Genomic DNA, 20,214 nt, shown 5'->3' with positions numbered 1-20,214 from the left:
TTGCACAAAGTTAATTGTGTTTGAAAGAAAACACAATTTTGTTCCCATCGTTTTCAGCTGGAGTGACAACATTCCAATTCTGAAAATCAGCCCCATTTGGAAGAGATGTCTTACGCTTTGGGGTTTTTAGCTGATTGTCTCGAGGCTTCTAAATAGCACCATATTCAGATTTGACAGAAAACAATTCAGTTTTCTCTTTTTTCCTTAGCTCACAGAAATGTAACTTCTGTAGAAGCCGATGTAAATAACCATTGCCCAACATGACAGTTTATCATCTTAATTCTTTTGGCTTTCTACCGTTGGCATTGATATTTAAAAAAAACGAAGATAATCTGCCATGGACATGCAGATCTCTCACAAACAAAACACAAGTCTCTCTGTATCACTGCTCCTATTTGGGAAACAAACATTTCCAAGGATGAATAATGCTTAAAAAATAATTTACAGAGATTCTACCTCACTTGAAAAACACATTAGCCCAGAGAGTGTACCAGAGATAATCATAATTGGGGGAAGGCAAATATTTTTTCATGCACATTTAGAAGGTTTTTGATTGTGCTCCAAAGATGATGCTTAAATTAATGAGTGGTATTCTGTAGTGGGGAGGAAAAAAACAGCGTGAGTATTAGCTCTGATGTGAAATGAAACAGTTTTTGAACTGCATGTGTTTTTAGCTTGAGGAGTGAAATAAAATCTCTTGTGCTTTTTGGAGAACTCTGCTAAACATTTTGCTTTGATCCTGGGCCATCAAATTGGATCATTTTCAATATTTAGAGAAACTTTAGTAATTTTGATTTACCCTTAACAGCATTTAATGAAAACACTTCTGTTTTCTGAAGGTTGCTGAGATCCTTGAAGTCTAATGATCCTGAATTTAGAGAGAAGCAGTCACCAGATTCCAGCTACTTTAGAACTGGGAGTTGTCTATTTAGATAGTTGTTTTTTTTATTATTTTCTAGGGAATTATTGAACATAGGGTGTTGTGTGGCACAGCAAAAGCAGGTAGAACAAGGCAGAGGAGCAGGTTTGGATGTGTCCTGGGCAGCCCTTTGGTGGCACTCGGGTGTCCCAGTGACACAGCAGGCTGGAACTTGGCAAGAAAACTGGTTTCAGACTGGGCAGGTCTGTGATCAGCAGGATAAAGCAACAGCAGCTGGAGATCGTGAGCATCTGATGGCTTCTTTATCATCCTCCTCTTTTCACTTGTTTTTAATTTCTTCAGCCTCATGAATTCAATTCCCTGTGCACAGTTTCCATGAAAACAAGGTATATAGCTGCAGTAGTTCTTCCTGTCTAAGGAAAATCTCATCTGCTAAGTACACCCCATAAATAATCCTTCCACAGGCCTTCTTTTCTCTGCTCACCACCCTCCCAGCCCCAGAACTCTCATTTCACAGTCGATTAAGTCATGTCAGAATTTTCATAGAGGCAAAAAAGGACAAAACCGAACTTGTTCAACTAGCCCTGGAAGAAGTAGCTGTGGTGAAGTCATAAAAAAGTGACATTTTCTGAAGCTTGGTGGGCACCATGATTATTTGAACTGTAAATCAATAATATATCTGCACTTAATTAAATTCAGCAGCGAATACTGCAGAGAATGTTCCTTAAAACTGTCTGGAGTTAATGAATTTTTAGCTGGCTGCTGTCAACTGAACCATACAAGGGAATTACCTGAGCTGTGCTGATTTATTCCCAGTGCAGAGCTGCTCTTCCACTCTGTGTGTGACGAGTTGCTGCCTTTTTATGTGGTGAATTTTTATATGTGTTTGTTGTAGGTGCAGTGACAATAGGCAGGCTCAGGGTCACATTGAGCTGTGTAGTGGTTAATTCCCTGTGTGCACACATACCTGTACCCAAAAACATGTGTACAAATTACCTGTGCGTGCACAAAACCACCCAGTGATGCCTTTCTGATGTTACCAGTGTCTCCAGAAACAGCTAAATCATATATTTTAGGTCTTCTTAGAGTGTCAAAATGGGAAAAGGGAAAAATGGTTTATTTTCCCAGGAATGGGTAAATAACCCACATTTCCCTGTCCCAAAGGTTCTTGTACTGTCACCCCTGAAATTAATTGTGTTTCCTCTTCAGGCAGCAGTCTGAGCTGTGCAGTTTGTAACTCCTGGGGATCACCTGCTTTTGGTTTATCAGAGAGCACCAAGGCCAAGGTCCTCTCCTGCCTTTTAGAAGGTTCTGCAGCCTGAGGTGACTCTTGTGCCAGTTTGTCCAGGATGTGTTGTTTCCTTCCTGGCTGAGCTTGGCCGTGGGCGATGCTGGCAAGGTGCAGTGAGATCAGTGCCTGCCTTGGACACAGAGCCAAAGGAAAGCCCTGGGGGGCTCCCTTTGTGCTGTGCTGTGGGTGGGAGGGATCCCTTCCTGCTGCCCTGTGCCACCAGGGTGGCACCCACAGGGTCCCCTGGGGTGGAATGGGGTGACATCTGTGTCGCAAGATGTGCCGCCCTGCTTGGATGTTTTGTAGTTTAACTGGATCCAAGCCACGGTGTATTTGCAAGCACATTCAGATCAAGTCAGATGTGGATGTATTCCAGCTGTGGATGTATTCCAGCTGTTCTGGAGTAATTCTTACAGAAAGGAGCCTGGAGAGAAGAGTGCTGACAGCCTGGGGGTGACATGTAGGAGAATGAAGTGACATTTTCTGTAACCTGCCCCCCAATCCAAGGGTGCCTTACACATAGGAGTGGACATGCATTAATCTCTTGTCCTGTGGAATATACATTTTGAGGCAATACAGCAGCAAATTCCAGTGTCTCTCCCCTTGCAAATGACCCCTACGTGTGTGTTATAGGCAGCTGGGGACTGATCTTACCCAAATTCTTGTGATGAGAAATGTCACAATGGAATAATTAAATACTGGGGCTCTAGGGACAGTCACTGGGGAAATTGCCCTCAGTGGCAGCTGCAGCATTTATTAATAATTAAAGCTGTGCCTGCTGTGCTTTTCACTAAATTTGTTTCATTAATATTTTATTGTTTTAAAGAAATAAAAAAAAATAAGCGGTGAAGGTGGGAAGAGGGCCTGTTTCCTGAGCAACAGCAATGCACTCCTTTGCTGTTATTTTTAAAGGCAGGTTGCTTCATTTAAGATTTGGAATCAAATTGCTGCATTGCTCCAGGCATCCGGAAAGCTGCTTTTTTTTTTTTTTTTTTTTTTTCCTTTATTTCTAATTGAAAGACAGAGCAGAACAGTTGCTGGGTTAAGAGCTGTTGTGATGGTTGCTAGACAGGAGCTAGACCGTGCTGAGAGGGACTTCCCCGTGCTGTGCTGTCATCACTGGCTGTCCCCCGTGTGGCTCTGTGGCCACCCCTGTCACTGCAGTGCTCCGGGGGTGTCCTCAGTGTCCTCCTGCTCCTGGCACAGCCCAGGCTCTGCCTCTGTCCCCACGGGTGTCCTTTGGTGGCAGGGCAGGTTTCCCATGGTGGAGAGGGGTCCCTCAGGGATGTGCCCGCGTGTCCTGGGGCCAGAGCCGAGCACAGGCTGTCGTGCCCGAGGGGCTGCTCGGATTCTGGGGCAGCCCTTCTGCCTGCAGCATCAGCCCTGCTCTCAGTGCCTGCCTGCTGCTGTCCTGAGCAAACAGGAGTGTGCCAGGGCTGAGCCAGGGCACTGCCCCACTGTCCCTACAGCTCAGTCTGGCTCTGGCTGCTCCAGGGCTGGGGCTCCTCAGGGTTCAGCAGGCACCGGGTGTTCCTGTGTGCCCCCAGTCTGGACTGGGGCTCAGGAGAGTTTTCAGGGCCCCAACAGTGAGGTCTTCTTCAGGTGTTGTGGGATTTGGAGCCTTCAAGTACAATAAGGAGTCTTGAGGAAATGCTCACCCAACACCTGACAGTGTTGGGTGTAAAGTGCAGCAAAAAGAGCTGCAGAGTGTGGGGCGAGAGGCAGAATGTCAGAGCAGATGGAGCGCCATTTGTTACTGTAACCGGTGTTTAACGTGGCAGGAGGAGCTGCGGTGTCCCGAGGAGCTGCCTGCTGCCACCCAGCACAGCAGAGCCCTGCTCAGTGCTGCACACAGAGCCCGCTGGAGGCTGCCCTGCCCTGGGCACACCTGGCACACAGAGCTGGGTGTTTTCCCTTGCCTGTGAATGAATTGGTCTGTTCTCCTTCATCCCTTTGTATGACTCTGTGAGTCATCTGCAGTCTCACTTCAGAAGCTGATAGACAAGGAAAGCTTTTTTTTTTGTTTGTTTTGATTTTTTTTTTAAATTTGTATTTCTCATTTCCTTTCCATGCAGCAGGTTACACGAGAGCTGGATAGATTTCTGCTGCAGTCTTACAAGGCCAGCACAGTGCAGTGTTTTACTGGTGGCCATCAGGGGATGTTACTGTGGTTCTGTGTGGCACATGTAAAGTGGGGTGAAAATGCTCAGAGAGATTCCAGTTCATTTATATGCTGCCATTACCTTTACTTTACAAGGTGCTTGTAGTTGCAGATTAGACACATAAATCATGTCATTTGATTCTGATCGCTGTCTGTCTGCCTGTCTGTCTGTCCCCCAGCTCTGCTGTGACCCAGCCCTGCCCCGTGGCAGTGAGAGGTGATGATGAGGAGGAGCAGGCAGACCCCTAACGCTGTGTCCCCTTCCCACAGGTGTGGTGGAGGCGTGTCTCCTGCACATGCTGAAGCGCAGGGCCGCCGGCTTCCTGCGCACCGACAAGGTGGCCGCGCTCTTCACCAAGGTGGGCAAGACCTGTGCCATAGCTGGGGACGTGTGCAAGAAGGTGCAGGAGCTGCAGCAGCAGGTAGAGAGCAGGTGAGGCTGGGCTCTGTTTGTCAGCCAGGTGTGTGTGCAGCAGGACACAGACTGCCCCAGGAGTGCCTGTCCCGCCCACGGGTGATGCAGCTTTGCCTTGTTGGTGGCTGTGGATGTTTGTGTTTGATCAAGCTGGCAGTGAGCAAAGGGACAGACATGGGGAGCTGGGGCTTTGGTGTTTCATTTTGCTTCTCAGTACAGCAAAGGAGCACATTCAGCCCACACACAGCAACAGAAGTGACTAATTACTGGTGATTTCAGAGAGGGCTCACAGTCAGGGTTTGGTGGACCAGCTTGGACTGTCAGTGGGAAGGGAGGGGGTGGAAGGAGGAACTCGAGAACAGACATACTGGAAAAGCTGTTTTGGCATGCTCCTGCAAACCAGGAACAAATTTGTAGGTATCATAGCAGAAACAGTTAAATTCATAGATGTGAATAGTAATGGGAAGAAGATGTTATAGGAAAGCTGTTCAAGTACACACTGGACCTCAGCACAACAGAATCCTGGACTCAAGGGCTTGAGGTTACTGAAAGTCTTAGACTTCTTGCTGGTGGTGAGTAGCAAAGTTAAAATTTTCCATGTGGTTCTGTAGATGGAATCACAGTGCATGAGTGTCTTGTCCTATAAATTCAGGACAAAGAGCATTTTAAAATCTGTTTGTAGGCACTGCTGAGCCCTAAGAGCTCTTTGCACAGCATAGGAACTTTTAGCCTCTCATCAGTTTGCTGTAAGAAGGGCTTTGCTGAGAGAGCTTGTCTTCAATTATTGACAGTTATTAAATTAGCACTTACATTTCTGTGTAATTTTCTGACATTTATCTTTATTAGACTTGTAATTATCAGACTTTGTTATGTAGTTTTTGACAGATATATACCTACTTTTTGATATATTTTTAATTGTGCCTACTGATACAGACAGGGATTTTATTAATGTTAGTTTTTTTAAATGTTGGGAAAAAGGATGCTTTCTACTGAAAATTCACCAGCCTCTCTCCTGGTTAAGAGCCCACATAAACACCCCTCTAACCACCAGAGAACTTTGGCTGTGTCCTCTAACAGAGAGGAGCAAATGAACTTAAATTCTGTGGTTTCTCTTGGACAAATTTTGAGTGTTTTTTCAGCTATTAGCAGCCACAAAATTTAAGTGCTGTAGAAAATATGCACAGCAAAGATACTACTGGGAAATACTGCAGCGGGTGGACTCGCTCTGCTGGGTGTATGAAATGAGACAGAAGGGCTGTAACAGCCTGACTGTTCCTGGGGCTGTGGGTTAGGGAAATGCCTGTTTAGGATGCAGCTGAACACACCTGAAGTGCTCTGATGTCACTGCTCTGGTCTCACCTGTGTTCCTGACCTGTAGGGCTGCTGTCATGGTCTCCTGTGGGACTTGGGACCCTGCCAATGCAGGGGGAATTACAGACCTCACCCAAACCACCCCAAACAAATGCATTTACTCTGTGTAACTGAACAGTTTCCTGAAAGGGAGCCCAGGTGCTGGCAAAGAACCTGAAGATATCAAGGTTTCTTTCCTCATTGAGGCACAATGGGACCTTCTTCTATTTTAAGGAGGAAGTTTTCTGGAAGAGACATTCAGAGGGTTCCTGTTCCCCTCAGCCCGGGACAGTGTGTGAGAGCCCAGGCACGTGCCCCTGTGCTTTGTAGCCACCTTTCTCCTGCAGCTGCACTGTGTTACCTGGTGCAGGAGGGTGGAGGTGTCATCAAACAGTGCAAGTTCTGACTACTTGTATTTTATCACCTTTTGCAGGAAAAATCAGCCAAATGGGCAGGAACCCCTCAAGAGGCAGGGATCAACCACAAGCAAAACACCTGTCCTGACACCTCAGGCCATCAAGCACATCTGGGTTCGGACAGCCTTGATTGAGAAGGTGCTGGACAAGATTGTTCAGTACATTGTTGATAACTGCAGGTAAGGAAAGCAGCAGAAACACAAGGATTTGTTGGATTGATGCGTTAAGGTGTCTGCAGCAGAAGTCTTTGGCAAACCCCTGTGATGCAGGCTTCTAGTAAGATGAAAACCAGTTACATAGGCATTTATAAAAAAATATACTTCGGTTTTTCATCACTGACGGTGTTTCAGGTTACAAAAAAACATTATCAGGCATTCAGCTTTCCAGAAATCAGCTACAAACCTAACTTCAAGTGTATTAGTTGCCATATTCTAATGGGACCTAGACCTTAGTGTCCCCTTCCCACATAGAAATATCTTCTAATAGGTCATGAGTTGAAAATAATCCTTTGGAACCTTAGGATGTCAGGGAGGAAAATGCCTTTTGTAGATGAAAGAAAGGAGAATTAGAACAGGAGGAGCTAGAGACATAAATCCTTACGGTTGTGAAAATAGGTTCTTTGAATCGTGTTTCCTTTTTAGAAAAATCAAGCTTTGTGTAAAGTGAGTCTTCCCTTGCAAAACCAGAGAAGAGCATCAATGCTTTATGGATGTATTCCCCACAGACTCCTTAAGAGACAAAGATGAGTCCTCTCTGTTCTGTTCTTGCTTCCTGCTGCCCAGCATCAGCTGTGGTTTGCCCAGGAGTGGCTTTTAACTCCTACCCTTCCTGCCCTCCCATAACCCATGAAACAGAAGACTTAATGGGGCACAGTGAGAACAGTCTCCCATAAAAAGAGAAAGGAAGGGACCCTAAAGCCTGGTGTGGTCCCAGAAAGGCAGTTTGCTGCAGGGGTGCTCTTGTTCTGCACTGGCAACACATTCTTGTTTATCCAAAGCCAATGGGTCTGAACAAGGATGAGAGCTAAGGGCAAAGCAGCTTATTTTCTCAGTATTTTCCAAGGTTGTGTTACTTTTTTCCTTGTCATCAGCTTTATTTTCATGATGTATCTAGCCACTAAAAGCAAGAGAATAGAAGAAAGGTCTTTGTGCTGTTCAAGCAAACTGTTGCTCTGGGATACGTAACACCAGCTTGGCTTTTATGAGCTGTGTGCAGAAGAGACAGAGGGAGGGTTGGCCATGTCCCAGAGACACCGTTAATGAAAGCATTTTAGTCCACTGCCTCAGTGCCTGCAGATACATGGGTACAAGGGGTTTTAATTTCTTTTCCACATAATCCACAGGAGACACATCAGAGGAGTTTGCTCTCAGTTGTTCCATCACTGTGTGTTGTAGATGTTCCTCTCACTGCCTTCCCCATCTGTTCAGATGAGTTAGGATCAGGTCCTTCACTGCAGGTGTGTGATTTTGAGAACCTGACTTGGTGAACAAAGCAAACCTTTTCATAAGACTAGTTACCATGCATTTTTGTGTCATGACGGCTCAAATGCTCCATGTTCACATCCTTTAGCTGTCCTGGAGGAGAAGCAGGTGCTTTAGAGTTTGAGCCCCATCTAGTGAACAGACCACAGAGGACAGTGGCATTCAAGAACTGTGGGTGTTTGGATTTTTTGCCTATGTGGTTTTGTAAAGCAGCTTTGCCTGCTGCAATGGCAAGACTTTGGGGTCATTGCAAGAGCAGTGTAGTAGTTCATTTTCTTCACGGTGTTTCAAGATGATTCCTCACAGATGGAAGAGTTGTTTAAGAATATGTGGATTGTTTTGTCTCTGTGGAAAATGGACAAAATTGCTTGCAGAGAACTATTGTTTGTTCCCATATTGTAATTCTGCCCAAAGCCCCAAATCAAATATACTGGGTAAACACACTGAGCACAAGGCAGGCTCCTGCCTCTCTGAGCTCAGTTGAAAAATAGATGAGACACAACGAGCATATTGAGAGGCCCATTGTGTTAGACCTACCTGTAGCTAAACCCAAGCTTTGAAATGGTTCATACCAAGTAATGTTTTTAACTGGGCTCTGATCTTTTATTCCTAGTAAATACTATGAAAAGGAAGCTTTACTGGCTGATCCTGTTTGTGGCCCAATATTGGCTTCTCTGTTAGGTGAGTTCTTGCAAAGTTACTTCTTCATAAAGCATTTTGCATTATGGCAGTGTTACAAGAGGTAAATTTTATATTTTGTATGTAGTTAACTATTTATAATACAGCAACAGTGAAGATGTTTTGTAACAGACCAGAAGAGACTGATCATCTGGTTTTATTAGTAATTATTGGTTGGATCAGAAAGCAAAATGGGAATGGATTTTTACCGAATTCTTGCTGGCAGTTTGTAACTGCTAATGCTGCAGTGTCCTACAGGAATACTCTTACAGAGCCCTGGGTAATAGGAGTGATACATTATTATATTGTTGTCTGTATTGTGAGCTGATCCCATAGGATCAGTGACTGTTAATATTCACTTGGCTTGAGCAGGAAATCTCACCTTCAGTGCTGAGTCAGCAGGATAGCCCTGGGTGTGACTCGGAGCAGACTCAGAAGGTTTCTTTTTGGTCTCTTTCCCTAGTTGGACCATGTGCTCTGGAGTACACCAAGCTGAAGACAGCTGACCATTACTGGACAGACCCGTCGGCTGACGAGCTGGTGCAGCGGCACCGCATCCATGGCGCGCACGGCCGCCAGGACTCGCCCTCCAAGCGCCCGGCCCTGGGAGTAGGTATTTACTCTGGACCTGCTCCTTGTGTTATCAGCACAGGCTGATAACAAAAACAGCCCCAAGAGGGAGATACCTGAATCTGGAACAGCCTTTCTTCTCTCTTCTGTAATGGAGCTTTATCATAGATTAGAAATCCATTTGGGCCATGATGTCCTCTTTGTCTGTATGTAGAGAAGTTTGAGATCCAGCACTAAATCCTGTCACTTTTCATAGCTGTGATCTGAGCAGGTAGTTCACAAGAAATTCTGAGCTGCCATGGTGAGGGCTGAGTTAGGAGTCCAGGTGATTTCTCTGCAAACCCCCTGGCTGCACAGGAGCTGCACTCTCCAGAGGCTGGGTTGCTGTGTGTGCCCTGCCTGACCTGGCCGTGTGTCCTGGCAGATCCGCAAGCGGCACTCCAGCGGCAGCACGTCGGAGGATCGCTTCGCCGCCTCGGCGCGGGAGTACGTGGAGTCCCTGCACCAGAACTCCCGCACACACCTGCTCTACGGCAAGAACAACGTCCTGGTGCAGCCGGTGAGTGCCTGCAGCCTGGGCTGCCCCTGCAGGCGGCACTGCTCTACAGCTGGGCTACAGCTCAGGCCTGTCAGGGGCTCACTGCAGGCTGTTCTCAGCACAGAGCTGCCTTCTGCTTGGCTCTCCTGGCCTGGGGTAGTTTGACAGGTCACAAATGCTTTCACTGCCTGGCCACTGTCAATCAGCAATGGGCCTGTAGGCAGGAACAACCATACTGAACTCTATTTCATAAACCAGCTGTATTGTGGTGTTTTCCCCCTTTCTAGTAGCAACCTTGTATACCAGTACTTTTGCTGTTACTGTTTCCCTCAGCACTTCCCAGATACTGCAGCTCTGGAACTTGTGTGGTATAGAAAGACTGGAACATATATTTTATGCACTTGAGTCACCTGGGTTGTCTGTTTGTTGCTTCTGTGAACAGAAAGATGACTTGGAGGCAATTCCTGGCTATCTCTCCCTTCATCAATCAGCAGATAGTTTGACATTAAAATGGACTCCAAACCAGCTGATGAATGGAACCCTTGGAGATTCAGAACTGGAGAAAAGGTACTCATTGCATTCAGGAAAGAGTAAGGGGAGGGGAAGGGGGAAGTAGAGGTTGTACAAACCTGGTACCAGAATATCCAGTGTGGAGAAACTAACTTTCCTTTGCCATTTACTTGACTAATAATCTACTTTAACTGACCAAATTTAATAGGCAGTTGTTAGCTTAGCAAAGTCGTTCTATCAGGTGCTTGGAGCTGCAAGCATTCCTGAATATGGAAAAACAATGTTTCCTGCACTTTCCTTCCCTTTTAGTGTTTACTGGGACTACGCATTGATTGTGCCATTGAGCCAGATTGTCTGCATCCACTGCCATCAGCAAGGTAAGCATAACCCTTAAGCATATATTCCTTAAAAACTCATAAACAGGAGAGCCACTTGAATGATTGCTTTTCCTCCCTCAGTGTTAGGAACACCTCTGATTAGTTCTGGCTTGTGGGAATGAATGTTAAAATCTCCAGCTGATAGAGGATGACAACTGTATGAGGCTTCCATAGTTGCTTGTATCTTGAGTTTCTTTAGGACTAAAGGGCTGATATCATCCTTAGATCGCACTGTGCCTTACAAAGGTTTATTTATTTACTTAGAGATGATCCCAAATAAAATTTACTTAGAAGGTAAGAGCAGAAAACTGAGGCTCTGATGTAACAGTGTGGACTCTCCTTGTCCTCCTTGCAGCAGAAAGCAGATGGACATTGGTGCTGGTGAGCCAGGACGGGACGCAGAGGCCTCCGCTGCACTTCCCCCAAGGGGGGCACCTCCTCGCCTTCCTGTCCTGCCTGGAGAACGGGCTCCTGCCCCGCGGCCAGCTGGAGCCCCCGCTGTGGTCACAGCAGGGCAAGGTACTGCTCTTCTGCTGGGCTCTGGGGTGGGCCTGCTGTGCAGATCTCTGCTCCACAGGGGCTGGGCACTGACCTCCTCCTGCTTTATGGTAAAGCAGGATGCAGAATAACTCCATTTAGTCCAGTTTGCTCCTTATACATGTACTCTACAAAAACTGTTCATACCCTCATTACCCATTGAGCAATGAGTTGGAATCTGCTGTTGCATCAAGGTACAAACCCACACAATAGCAGTGAGACTCAGATGGACTGGACAGAGCTGCTGCCAGAGGCTTGGGTTGCCCAGCTCCCATGGATTACAAGAAAGGCTGGTTTATAGCACACAGAAAAGTAGTATTAAGTACCCCTAAGCCAGCAGCTGTAAATGACTCCACTGTTTTCTCCCTCACTGAAAGTTTGGAGATTTAAAATGCCAAAGGTCTGCAGTAGTTAGTTTGTTGTACTTTGTTAGTCACTCTTAACTGAATGTATGGAATTATTATTTTCTCTAGGGCAAGGTGTTTCCAAAGCTTCGAAAACGGAACAGCAACAAATCAGTGGACCTGGAAGAGATGCCAGCTGAGGACACATCCACGGACTATGTCTTCAGAATTATTTATCCTGGACACAAGCATGATAACAGTAAGTGCCTCTGTTCTGCTTTGTTTGGAAAAACAAACAAACAAAAAAAACACAAATGAAGAACTAAATCAGGCATCTGAGAAAATCTTGAAGTAATATCCTGGGAAGTACCTGCAGGTGACAAGCCACATTTTTGTAAGGGGGTAGAAAAACCCAAACCTCTAATAAATTTCACTGAGAGATAATTGTGATCAACAGGTACAGCTTAGGTTTCCTTAATGCAGAGAGACTTAGTGGAAACGGAGTTGAGGTGGAGAATCTTATATTTACTCTGTGTTTTACAGAGGAAGTTTTCAAAATACTCCCCTGGGCTTGCAAACTGAGACTGAAACAGAAAAGATTGCTTGACTAGCCAAGAGCAGTTTTGCTCCTGAAGTGAGGATATTTTTACTGGCCACAATGCTTGTTCATGTTGTTATTAGGAAAAAAACCCCAACCATAAACTCTTAAAAGTACCCCAAGAATTCCCTGGGCTAAGTTTCCCTGGCTTGGAAGCACAAACTTAACAATGGATAAATAAAGGCCCTTCCAAGGAAATGAAATGAATTCCCAAACACCAAACCACCTCATGTCATAAGTGAATACAGATTCCTTACGTGCAAGAAGGCATTTGAGCTAGTTCTGAAACAGCATGTTCAGTTTTACTCCCCTTGGCAAAGAAGCAAGAATTTCCTGGGAAGATCAGACCCTAAAGTTTACAGGGGAGTTACTGCTCATACTGGGACTTACTGCAGCTGAGAAAGCAGGAGTCTCCTCTGCAGCCTCCCAGGGCTGGGCCACAGTCCTGGCTGGGCTTTGTCAGGGCTCCTGGGCTGGCACAGGTAAGTCCATGCACACACCAGCACAGCACCTTGTGCCTTGCTGAAGAGGCTGCAGAGCCTGGGGGCTCCTGGGCTGCAGGAACTCAGCCTGTCTGCAGAGGCACACACAGCTGGGAGTGAGGGTTTGCTGTCCAGATGCATCTGGCACAGGTTTCAGAGAAGGGGCCACAGCTTTGCCTAGGGCACAGTGAAGGGCGGAAGCTAGCTGGAGCCTAGAATTCCCATGGAGCTTTGCTCAAAAGCATACTCAGCTGCTGCAGGCTGGCACTGGGATCTTTCCCCTTGCCATGGTGTGCCACGTGTGTTCTCACAGCCTGTGCACACTCAAAGGCTGGTCTGAGTTTGTTTGCTTTGTTTCTGTAAGAAACTCAGTTTTCACACCCATTTACAAGAGCTTGTGCCCTCGAGCAGAGGACACGATTCAGGTCCTTTGTCTTTGCTGACCATGTCCTTTTGAGCTTTCCCACAGCATTGAGTTCTTTTTTCTTATGCTCCTCTTTCACTATTTTCTTTGAGCAGTAACTATTAACTACCACCACTTAGCTGCCAGCCGCTCTACCTCTGTTGACGATGATGAGGAGGAGGAAGATAAGCTACACGCAATGCTATCAATGATCTGCTCTCGGAACCTCACAGCTCCTAATAGGATGAAAGGTTTTTATCCTCCTCCCCCTGTGTCCCAGAGCTCTCTTGCAGCTCCTTCCACTGATGCATACAACAGTGTTGGCATTATTACAGGGACAGACATTTCACTTATGCCATGAGACCTGGAGATGGAGGTGACGGTGCAGAGGCTGGGAATGGGCTCACAGCCCGTGGGGAGTGGGAACAGCATCTTCCCTGTCCCTTGATGTGTGTGCTGCTGAGCAGCAAACCTCCTCTCCTGTGGGGCTTCCTGCCCCACCTCCCTAAAGGCTGGACACTAGAGCAGGTTCTCAGGAGAGAAGGAGGGAGCTTTGTGATCTCACAGATGAGGTAGCAGAGTATGCAGAGAAGGCTGTGTGGAGATGCAGTGCCTGTTGGGGTCAGTGCTTTCATTCCACTTGCATCCATAGGGTGGGTGGGCTTCAGAGGATCAGCTGTGAGCTCCACCACCCTCCACGAATTTGTCATCTATTTCTTCCTATTATTTAAGTTGGTATTCTCAAGATGTCTGTGCATTTGACATCCAGTAGTTCAGCTCTGAATTCTGAGAAGTGCTTGCTTTTGTACCCTGGACTGGTGGGACTGACTGCAAGAGACAATAATTGCCCTGCATCTCTGTACAGTGCCAAAGTTCTGGGTTAGACCAGGGTATGAACAGGTGTTCTAAGAAGAGCCTCAATTCTTCCAGACTGCCCACACACTTATCCCAAGGGAGCAGCCCCTGGAAATTAATAAAGCCCAGCCCAAGTTAATAAAGAGTTCTTGGAAGGCATGGACAGAAAGAAGTTCCAAAAACAGTGTTCCCCTTGAAACAATACACTGTTCTAGGGAGTTTCAGTGTGTCTTAACTGATTGTGCCTGGATGTGGGCAAAAATGGGAAGGAGAACATTTAATTGTCACATACACATTAAGCATAAGGAACATCATTTAGTCTTTAGTCAGTTGATAGAAAGTGTTAAGTTATCCCACTAGAATGACTGTCAGGTGTCTGCTTTTGGTTATTTAATCTCAAAGGGGAGGGTAGAGTTAGGGATGTGTCTGGGAATAGCCTGGCTGGGCTGTTGTCTCTCCAGCAGCCCCATCCCATAATGACAACACTGTTGTAGCAGGTTTGCCAGCCATCTGCTTCGACATTTTGCAACATGCTCGACTTTTGCATGTAGCTGAAGTTACAGCTAACACCACTACAATTAAATAAAAGATGCTGTTCACTCTAATTCTTCACTAATTCAGGTACCTTTCATCTGAATCTTTAGGTTCTGTGGGGTTCTTTCCTTGTTTCTCAAAAAAACAGAATAAAAAATTAAACCTAAAAAACCCAATTTTCTGTCTACAGAAGGGAGGCAAAAAACTAATGATCTAAAAATGTTTATCCAGTGGTTTTTATTTGAACCCAATAAGAAGCTGCAATAAAGACTGGGTCGTTCAGCTCCTTCCTGAAGAATTAAGGTGAAGAGCATTTTTGCATCACACTTTGTTTTGTGAAATGAAACACACATGACTTGCTTCCGCATGAGCCTGTGCTTTTTCTGTTAACAAATGGGGTTACTCCACTCCTCCCTCACCTCTGCCCACTTTCTAATAGGCACTCCTAAAATGCTTTGTGCTACCTTGATTTAAAATGCATGAGATGGTTTGGAATTGCCCCCCACCACCACCACTCAACAAATATCTGTTTTAAAAGCACGGCCCAGGGGACTGGATTTTGCTTGTAACTGTTAATTTAGTGGCATACTTTATTACATACATTATTGTATTTGCCTTAATTTTAATCATGGGTGAGCTGAAAGGCCAGTTATTTATTATAAACCAAAAACCCCACGAGTTCAAATGCCAGCTGGGAAGGCTGAAGAGCTGAAGCCAAGCTTTCTGAAGGGAACTGCTGATTTTTTGAGTTCCCTTTCTGAAGCTGGTTAAAAAGGCAGATAGATTTGGTGGAGCAGGGATAACTCAGGAAGCTGCATTGTACAGTTGGATCACATACTCCTGTAGAGAGTATCCTTTTATAAATATAGTGTGGCCATTAGCAGGACTGGAACTGTCCTTCTGTGCTAAGTATTTTAGGATCTGGTTCTGATGGGGAAAGAAGCATCTTCTGAAAGTAACTGACTCAGTTTGCCTTAATTTCTTTTGTGCTCCAGCTTTCAATCTGGCTGGACCAGCAGTTCCATGGCTGATTCCAGGAACTGCAAAATGAAATTCTGAGGCCTGAATTAAATAGAAAGTTGGGCTAGATGATCTCTTCTGGCCATAACTAACATTTCCATAGTATTCCACAAGAACCAGTTTAGTTGTTACTGCAGCACCCTTTTCTCTATTCTCTTGAAACATGAACTGGGATGTGCATGGGCAAGAGAGGGGCAAATGGTGAAGGGGTTTGGTTTCCTGGGGAGGGACCCTGCACAGCATGCTGCAGGTCCAGAGCAGTGATTCTGAGGATGCTGCTCTCCTGTTTCTGGAACCTGTTCAGAGCCTGTTGAGAAGTGAAGCATGAACCACCAGGATGCACAGAAGGAGGAGGGGGAGAGAAGGGCAAAGGCTGATGTCCTCCTGTCCTGTTTGGTTTTTCCACAGACACCAGTGAGATGATAGAGATGCAAGGCTTTGGGGCAAACCTGCTGTCGTGGCAGCTGGAGCACTGCAGCCAGGGCTCCTCCTGTATCTCCTGTTCCATGGGCAGCTCTCCCTACGACATTCCCAGCTGCTGCACCTGCATCCACGACCGGTGAGCAAGCTGTGCACAGAGCTTACCTGGGGACTGTGCATGCCACAGGTAAAGGCTGGAAGGTTTGAGTGGTTGCAGCACTCAAAACAAAGAGTAACGATTTTCAAGTAGTTTCTAACATAAAAAGACGAATTTAGGCAGCAAGGAATTTATTTATTGAACCTAACCTATTAAACTGTGCTCAAGTCACATTTTGATAGAAAAATGGCATCTAGTTCATTTGTCTAGTGTAAAATACCTCAGCTCTGGGAATGTTATCTTTAACAAGTCATTAACAATTGAATGAAGGGCATCAGTTCAATTTGACACAGACCTCTACAGTGCACCTGCAGCAATTGTGGCTGTGTGGAAATCTGTTTAGGGCCAAAATGTTAGTGGCGGAAATGCTTTAATAAGTGAAGTTTGTTATTACTGTGTCCTTTAACTAAATAAATCTTGGCACAGAGAAAAAATTGCTGTGTGCAGGACACAGGGATCAGCATGAAACTCCTGATGCTCTCTGTCCTCACAACCTGCTCTTGTCCTCTTGATGCCTGTCCACAGAACTCCACTAAAGATGTTGTGTGAAAGCATGAAGAAGCAGATCATTTCCAGAGCCTTTTATGGATGTAAGTGAAGCTTCTTATATCTGGTCCATGTGGTATCCATATGCTTATCTAAACAACATGGGATGTTTGGCTTAGAAATCAGTCTGACCCTAAATTCAGGGCAGTAGGGTGGATGTAATATGCCAGTATTTCAATATTTGTGAGTTTTACAGCTGGCAGTGGGAGGAGTGATGCAGAGTGAAGACAGAAGGTCGTTTTATCTGGCGGTGTATAGATGTGGATGTTGCTGGTCCATGTCTAATCTGTTTAACCTCTGGCTCTGCTGTAACTGCTCATTCTCACACAGTGCAGGGCGAGCTCAGTGCAGGCAGGGCTGTCCCTGGGGGCTCCCAGGTGGCTGGGGCAGGGCTGTGGCTGAGCTCCCCTCACTGTCCCCGCAGGGCTGGCGCACTGCCGGCACCTGTCCACGGTGCGCACGCACCTCTCGGCGCTGGTCAACCACAGCATCGTGCCCCCCGACAGACCCGCCAGCGCCGCCGCTGGCCTCACCAAGGAGGTCTGGAGCAAGTACCAGAAGGACAAGAAGGTCAGTGACACGGCCCCTTAATGTCCCTGCACGGGCTCCACACGCTGCTGCTCTGGGCAGGGAACCACCTGCAGTGGGCTCCAAGAAACATTAAAGGTGTTTGACCGCAGGGTCACTTCTCAGCTAGTGAGAGTGAGTCAGATCTTACAATCCCTTCTCTCCTTTCCTTCTCTGATGATGGCAAAGGTATAAATTATCAAAGCACCTGATCTATTCAAATTTAGATCATGTTCATGGAAGGCATGACAGCCTATATTACACTGGATTTTACACTGGATTTCAGCTAATGCCCTAAAGGCTTGAATCAAGCTGCAGAATTTAGTGTCCTGCATGTATTTCACTGTCTCTGTACTCAGTGTAAAATGTCTCTGAGTGTACCTGAGTTAAATACAGATTATTGCCTTCAACATCTTTCTCCTGGCCACTGCAGAACTACAAGGAACTGGAATTACTAAGAAGAGTTTACTATGGTGGGGTCCAGCATGAGATTCGGAAGGAAGTGTGGCCATTCTTGTTAGGTCACTACAAATTTGGTATGGCCAAGAAGGAGATGGACCAGGTAAGCCATAGCTTCTGTGGAATCTGAGCTACATTTGCAGAGTAGATTTTTTTTTCTGAATAGCAGCTGTTGGTCTTTATTACTGTGTAATATTCCCAAGGGAAAAAACACTACTGAAAACATCAGTAACACATGTTTTAATGTCTGAATGTCACTAAATGAGAGTTCTTTCTTTCCTGAAGTCTTCATTCAGCTCTGCCTGTGGCATGCACATGCCCTGAGCACACCCTGTGTCAATAAATTTGTCATTTATAAAATGGGGAGACATTGTCACTGGAATGGGAATTTTACTCACCCCTCTTTGATATGGTGTGTTAGCTGAATTATACTTCAGACTGCTCCTTGAAATAAGTACCTTTTCTCCATGATACTGCATCAGCATGCATGGACTTCTGCTGGAGTTGGGAACAGCCCAGATGGATCCTCTGGGGTCACTGTGTGGTGATAAAACATTGCTTTTCTATGACATCACCCAAAGATTGGCTGAACTGGGTGGAACAGTAATGAGGTTTGGCCTGGAATATAATTAACACATTAATCTGCTTTTCAGTTAGTGTTATTACCAGAGAGGTAGCACTCATGCAGTAGCTGATTCTGTTCTGGATTAAATTGATAAGGAGTGGTTTATATATCAAAACATTTGGCATTTGCTAACTCCCAATTACTTTACATGCCAAGGAGTAATTTATATCCCTGTGAGCACCTGCAGAGCAGAAGGGCAGCCTGACCTCGAGCCTTGCCATGGACAAATCAGTGTCTTGCAAATGGGGCACTTTATAAGCAGCTCCCTTTTTACTAAACGTTGCTGAAACAATTTGAGTTGTTTTCCTCCCAATAATCTTCAAAAGCCAGTTCTGAACACAGGTGGAGAAACAGGGCCCTTCACTGTTCAAATTGGGTCACAGTCCAGATTCTTCCCCCTGAATCCAGTCACCTTAGTAGAAGTGAAGCCATCTCTCCTGGATGCTAGCCCCACCTCCAAAGGGCACATGCATTTGTACAGCTACAACATAGGAGATTTGGCAAGAAGAGATAAATACTGGAGTCTGTATGACAGAAATTACAGGAAATTCATACAGAGATGTTACAAGATAGAAAAAGATTTGATCTGCAGAACACAGGCTCCTACAGATTTTTCTCCCTAGGTTTGTACCCTACTCACCTAGGGGTACTCTGAACTTACCTGGAATTGTAATGAGCTATTCAACACCAGTAGTAAACAAGAGTAATAACTGACTCCTCAAAGGAATGGGTTGTTGGAGACTGAAGCTTACACTGAATGTAGGAGTCTGTTAAATGAGTGACATGAAAACAGACAGAACACCTGCACATACAGGAAACTCATCGTGCCCTTAACTGAAGTCATTGCAGGTGATTTATCATCTTTGTCTTCTGATGGTATTTTTGCACTCCCAGATGTGGCTGTCCTCCAGCCCTCCACTAACTGTTGTATTTTATGATTTATGACTCAACAGCTACCTCAAGTGACAAATAGCCTGCAGCTCTGAGCATGAAGGCTCGGGCAGCAGCTCAGCCAGCCAAGTGTGGAGCCTGCAGCCAGCTCACAATTGTGGTTTCTCTTCAGCTCTTGACAAGTGACAGAGCAGCGAAATTGCTCCATGTCCCTTAATAGCTCAAGGGGGTTTCTGAGGCTGTCTTTCAAAAGAGAAAGCCACCAGTACCAAAGATCTGTTTTATTCCTGTGGTGCCCAGTGTGGATAGATTTGGCCGTGCAGCCACAGGACAGGGCTGCAGGAGCTGGGATTCCAGAGTTTCTCCCGGGGATCAGCTGGTGTTTATAAACCTGTGACCTGGATTTCTTCACAAGGGCTACCTTAGAGCTGGAACAGAGGAGTTGGAAGGAGGCATGATGAAATGTGGGAGGATGCAGGTAGAGGCAGCACTTGCATCTCACTTTTGTGTGAGGTTTCATACGACATTTTTTGTTCCATCCTGGGCCACTGTCACAGTGGCACAGTGGTGTTGATAGTGTATACGCCTGCTTTTATGGATCCTTTCTGGTGCCTACAGTGTTATTAATTCCCTGCATTTAATAGCCAACACCTGACTACTCCTCTCTAGCCACAGGGATGTGCTGCTGCAGCAAGAGGGCCTCAGCATCCTTTGGGCTTTCAGTCTGAGACCCTGCACCCGCCTTAGACCTGTCCCTCCTGTTTCCTCCCAGTGTCAGAGCCTTTTTGGCGAGGAGGGCAGTGTCTCAGCTGTGTCTCTGCCTGCAGGTGGACGCAGACATTGCTCTGAGGTACCAGAAGGTGATGGCTGAGTGGAAGGCCTGCGAGGTGATCGTGAAGCAGCGAGAGAAGGAGTCACATTCAGCCACGCTGGCCAAGTTTTCATCGGGCAGCAGCATTGACAGCCACGTCCAGCGGCTCATCCACAGGGACTCCACCATCAGCAATGATGTAGGTACTCCCTTCCCACTCACCATCAGTGCTCAGCATTTGCAGAGGTGCAGCCCTGGGGGGCAGAGATGGAGGTCAGCACAGCTCCTGAATCCTGGG

The 20,214-nt window shown here is 46.1% G+C and overlaps 1 protein-coding gene across 6 annotated transcripts in view; it reads left to right on the top strand.

Moving 5' to 3' along the window:
- The window catches only part of SGSM2 (small G protein signaling modulator 2), a 37,740-nt gene that overhangs the window by 11,602 nt on the left and 5,924 nt on the right, over positions 1-20,214 (top strand). For 2 of the 6 annotated variants that reach the window (XM_083875213.1, XM_083875210.1), the window contains exons 3-17: positions 4,603-4,765; positions 6,531-6,692; positions 8,608-8,675; positions 9,136-9,281; positions 9,667-9,801; positions 10,223-10,347; positions 10,600-10,667; positions 11,023-11,186; positions 11,678-11,807; positions 13,148-13,282; positions 15,849-15,999; positions 16,543-16,607; positions 16,988-17,133; positions 17,564-17,692; positions 19,933-20,115. In XM_083875213.1, the coding sequence (XP_083731339.1) occupies positions 4,603-4,765; positions 6,531-6,692; positions 8,608-8,675; positions 9,136-9,281; positions 9,667-9,801; positions 10,223-10,347; positions 10,600-10,667; positions 11,023-11,186; positions 11,678-11,807; positions 13,148-13,282; positions 15,849-15,999; positions 16,543-16,607; positions 16,988-17,133; positions 17,564-17,692; positions 19,933-20,115 (1,970 nt within the window). The remainder of the gene's footprint in view (positions 1-4,602; positions 4,766-6,530; positions 6,693-8,607; positions 8,676-9,135; positions 9,282-9,666; positions 9,802-10,222; positions 10,348-10,599; positions 10,668-11,022; positions 11,187-11,677; positions 11,808-13,147; positions 13,283-15,848; positions 16,000-16,542; positions 16,608-16,987; positions 17,134-17,563; positions 17,693-19,932; positions 20,116-20,214) is intronic. The other 4 variants (XM_083875211.1, XM_083875212.1, XM_083875215.1 and 1 more) reach the window with 4 other exon arrangements.

The sequence above is a fragment of the Zosterops lateralis genome (genome assembly GCF_965231275.1).
Source record: "Zosterops lateralis genome assembly, chromosome: 19".
NCBI classification, from domain to species: Eukaryota; Metazoa; Chordata; class Aves; order Passeriformes; family Zosteropidae; genus Zosterops; species Zosterops lateralis.
Note: the sequence above shows the minus strand (reverse complement) of the source record. Positions and strands in the feature narration are given on the sequence as shown.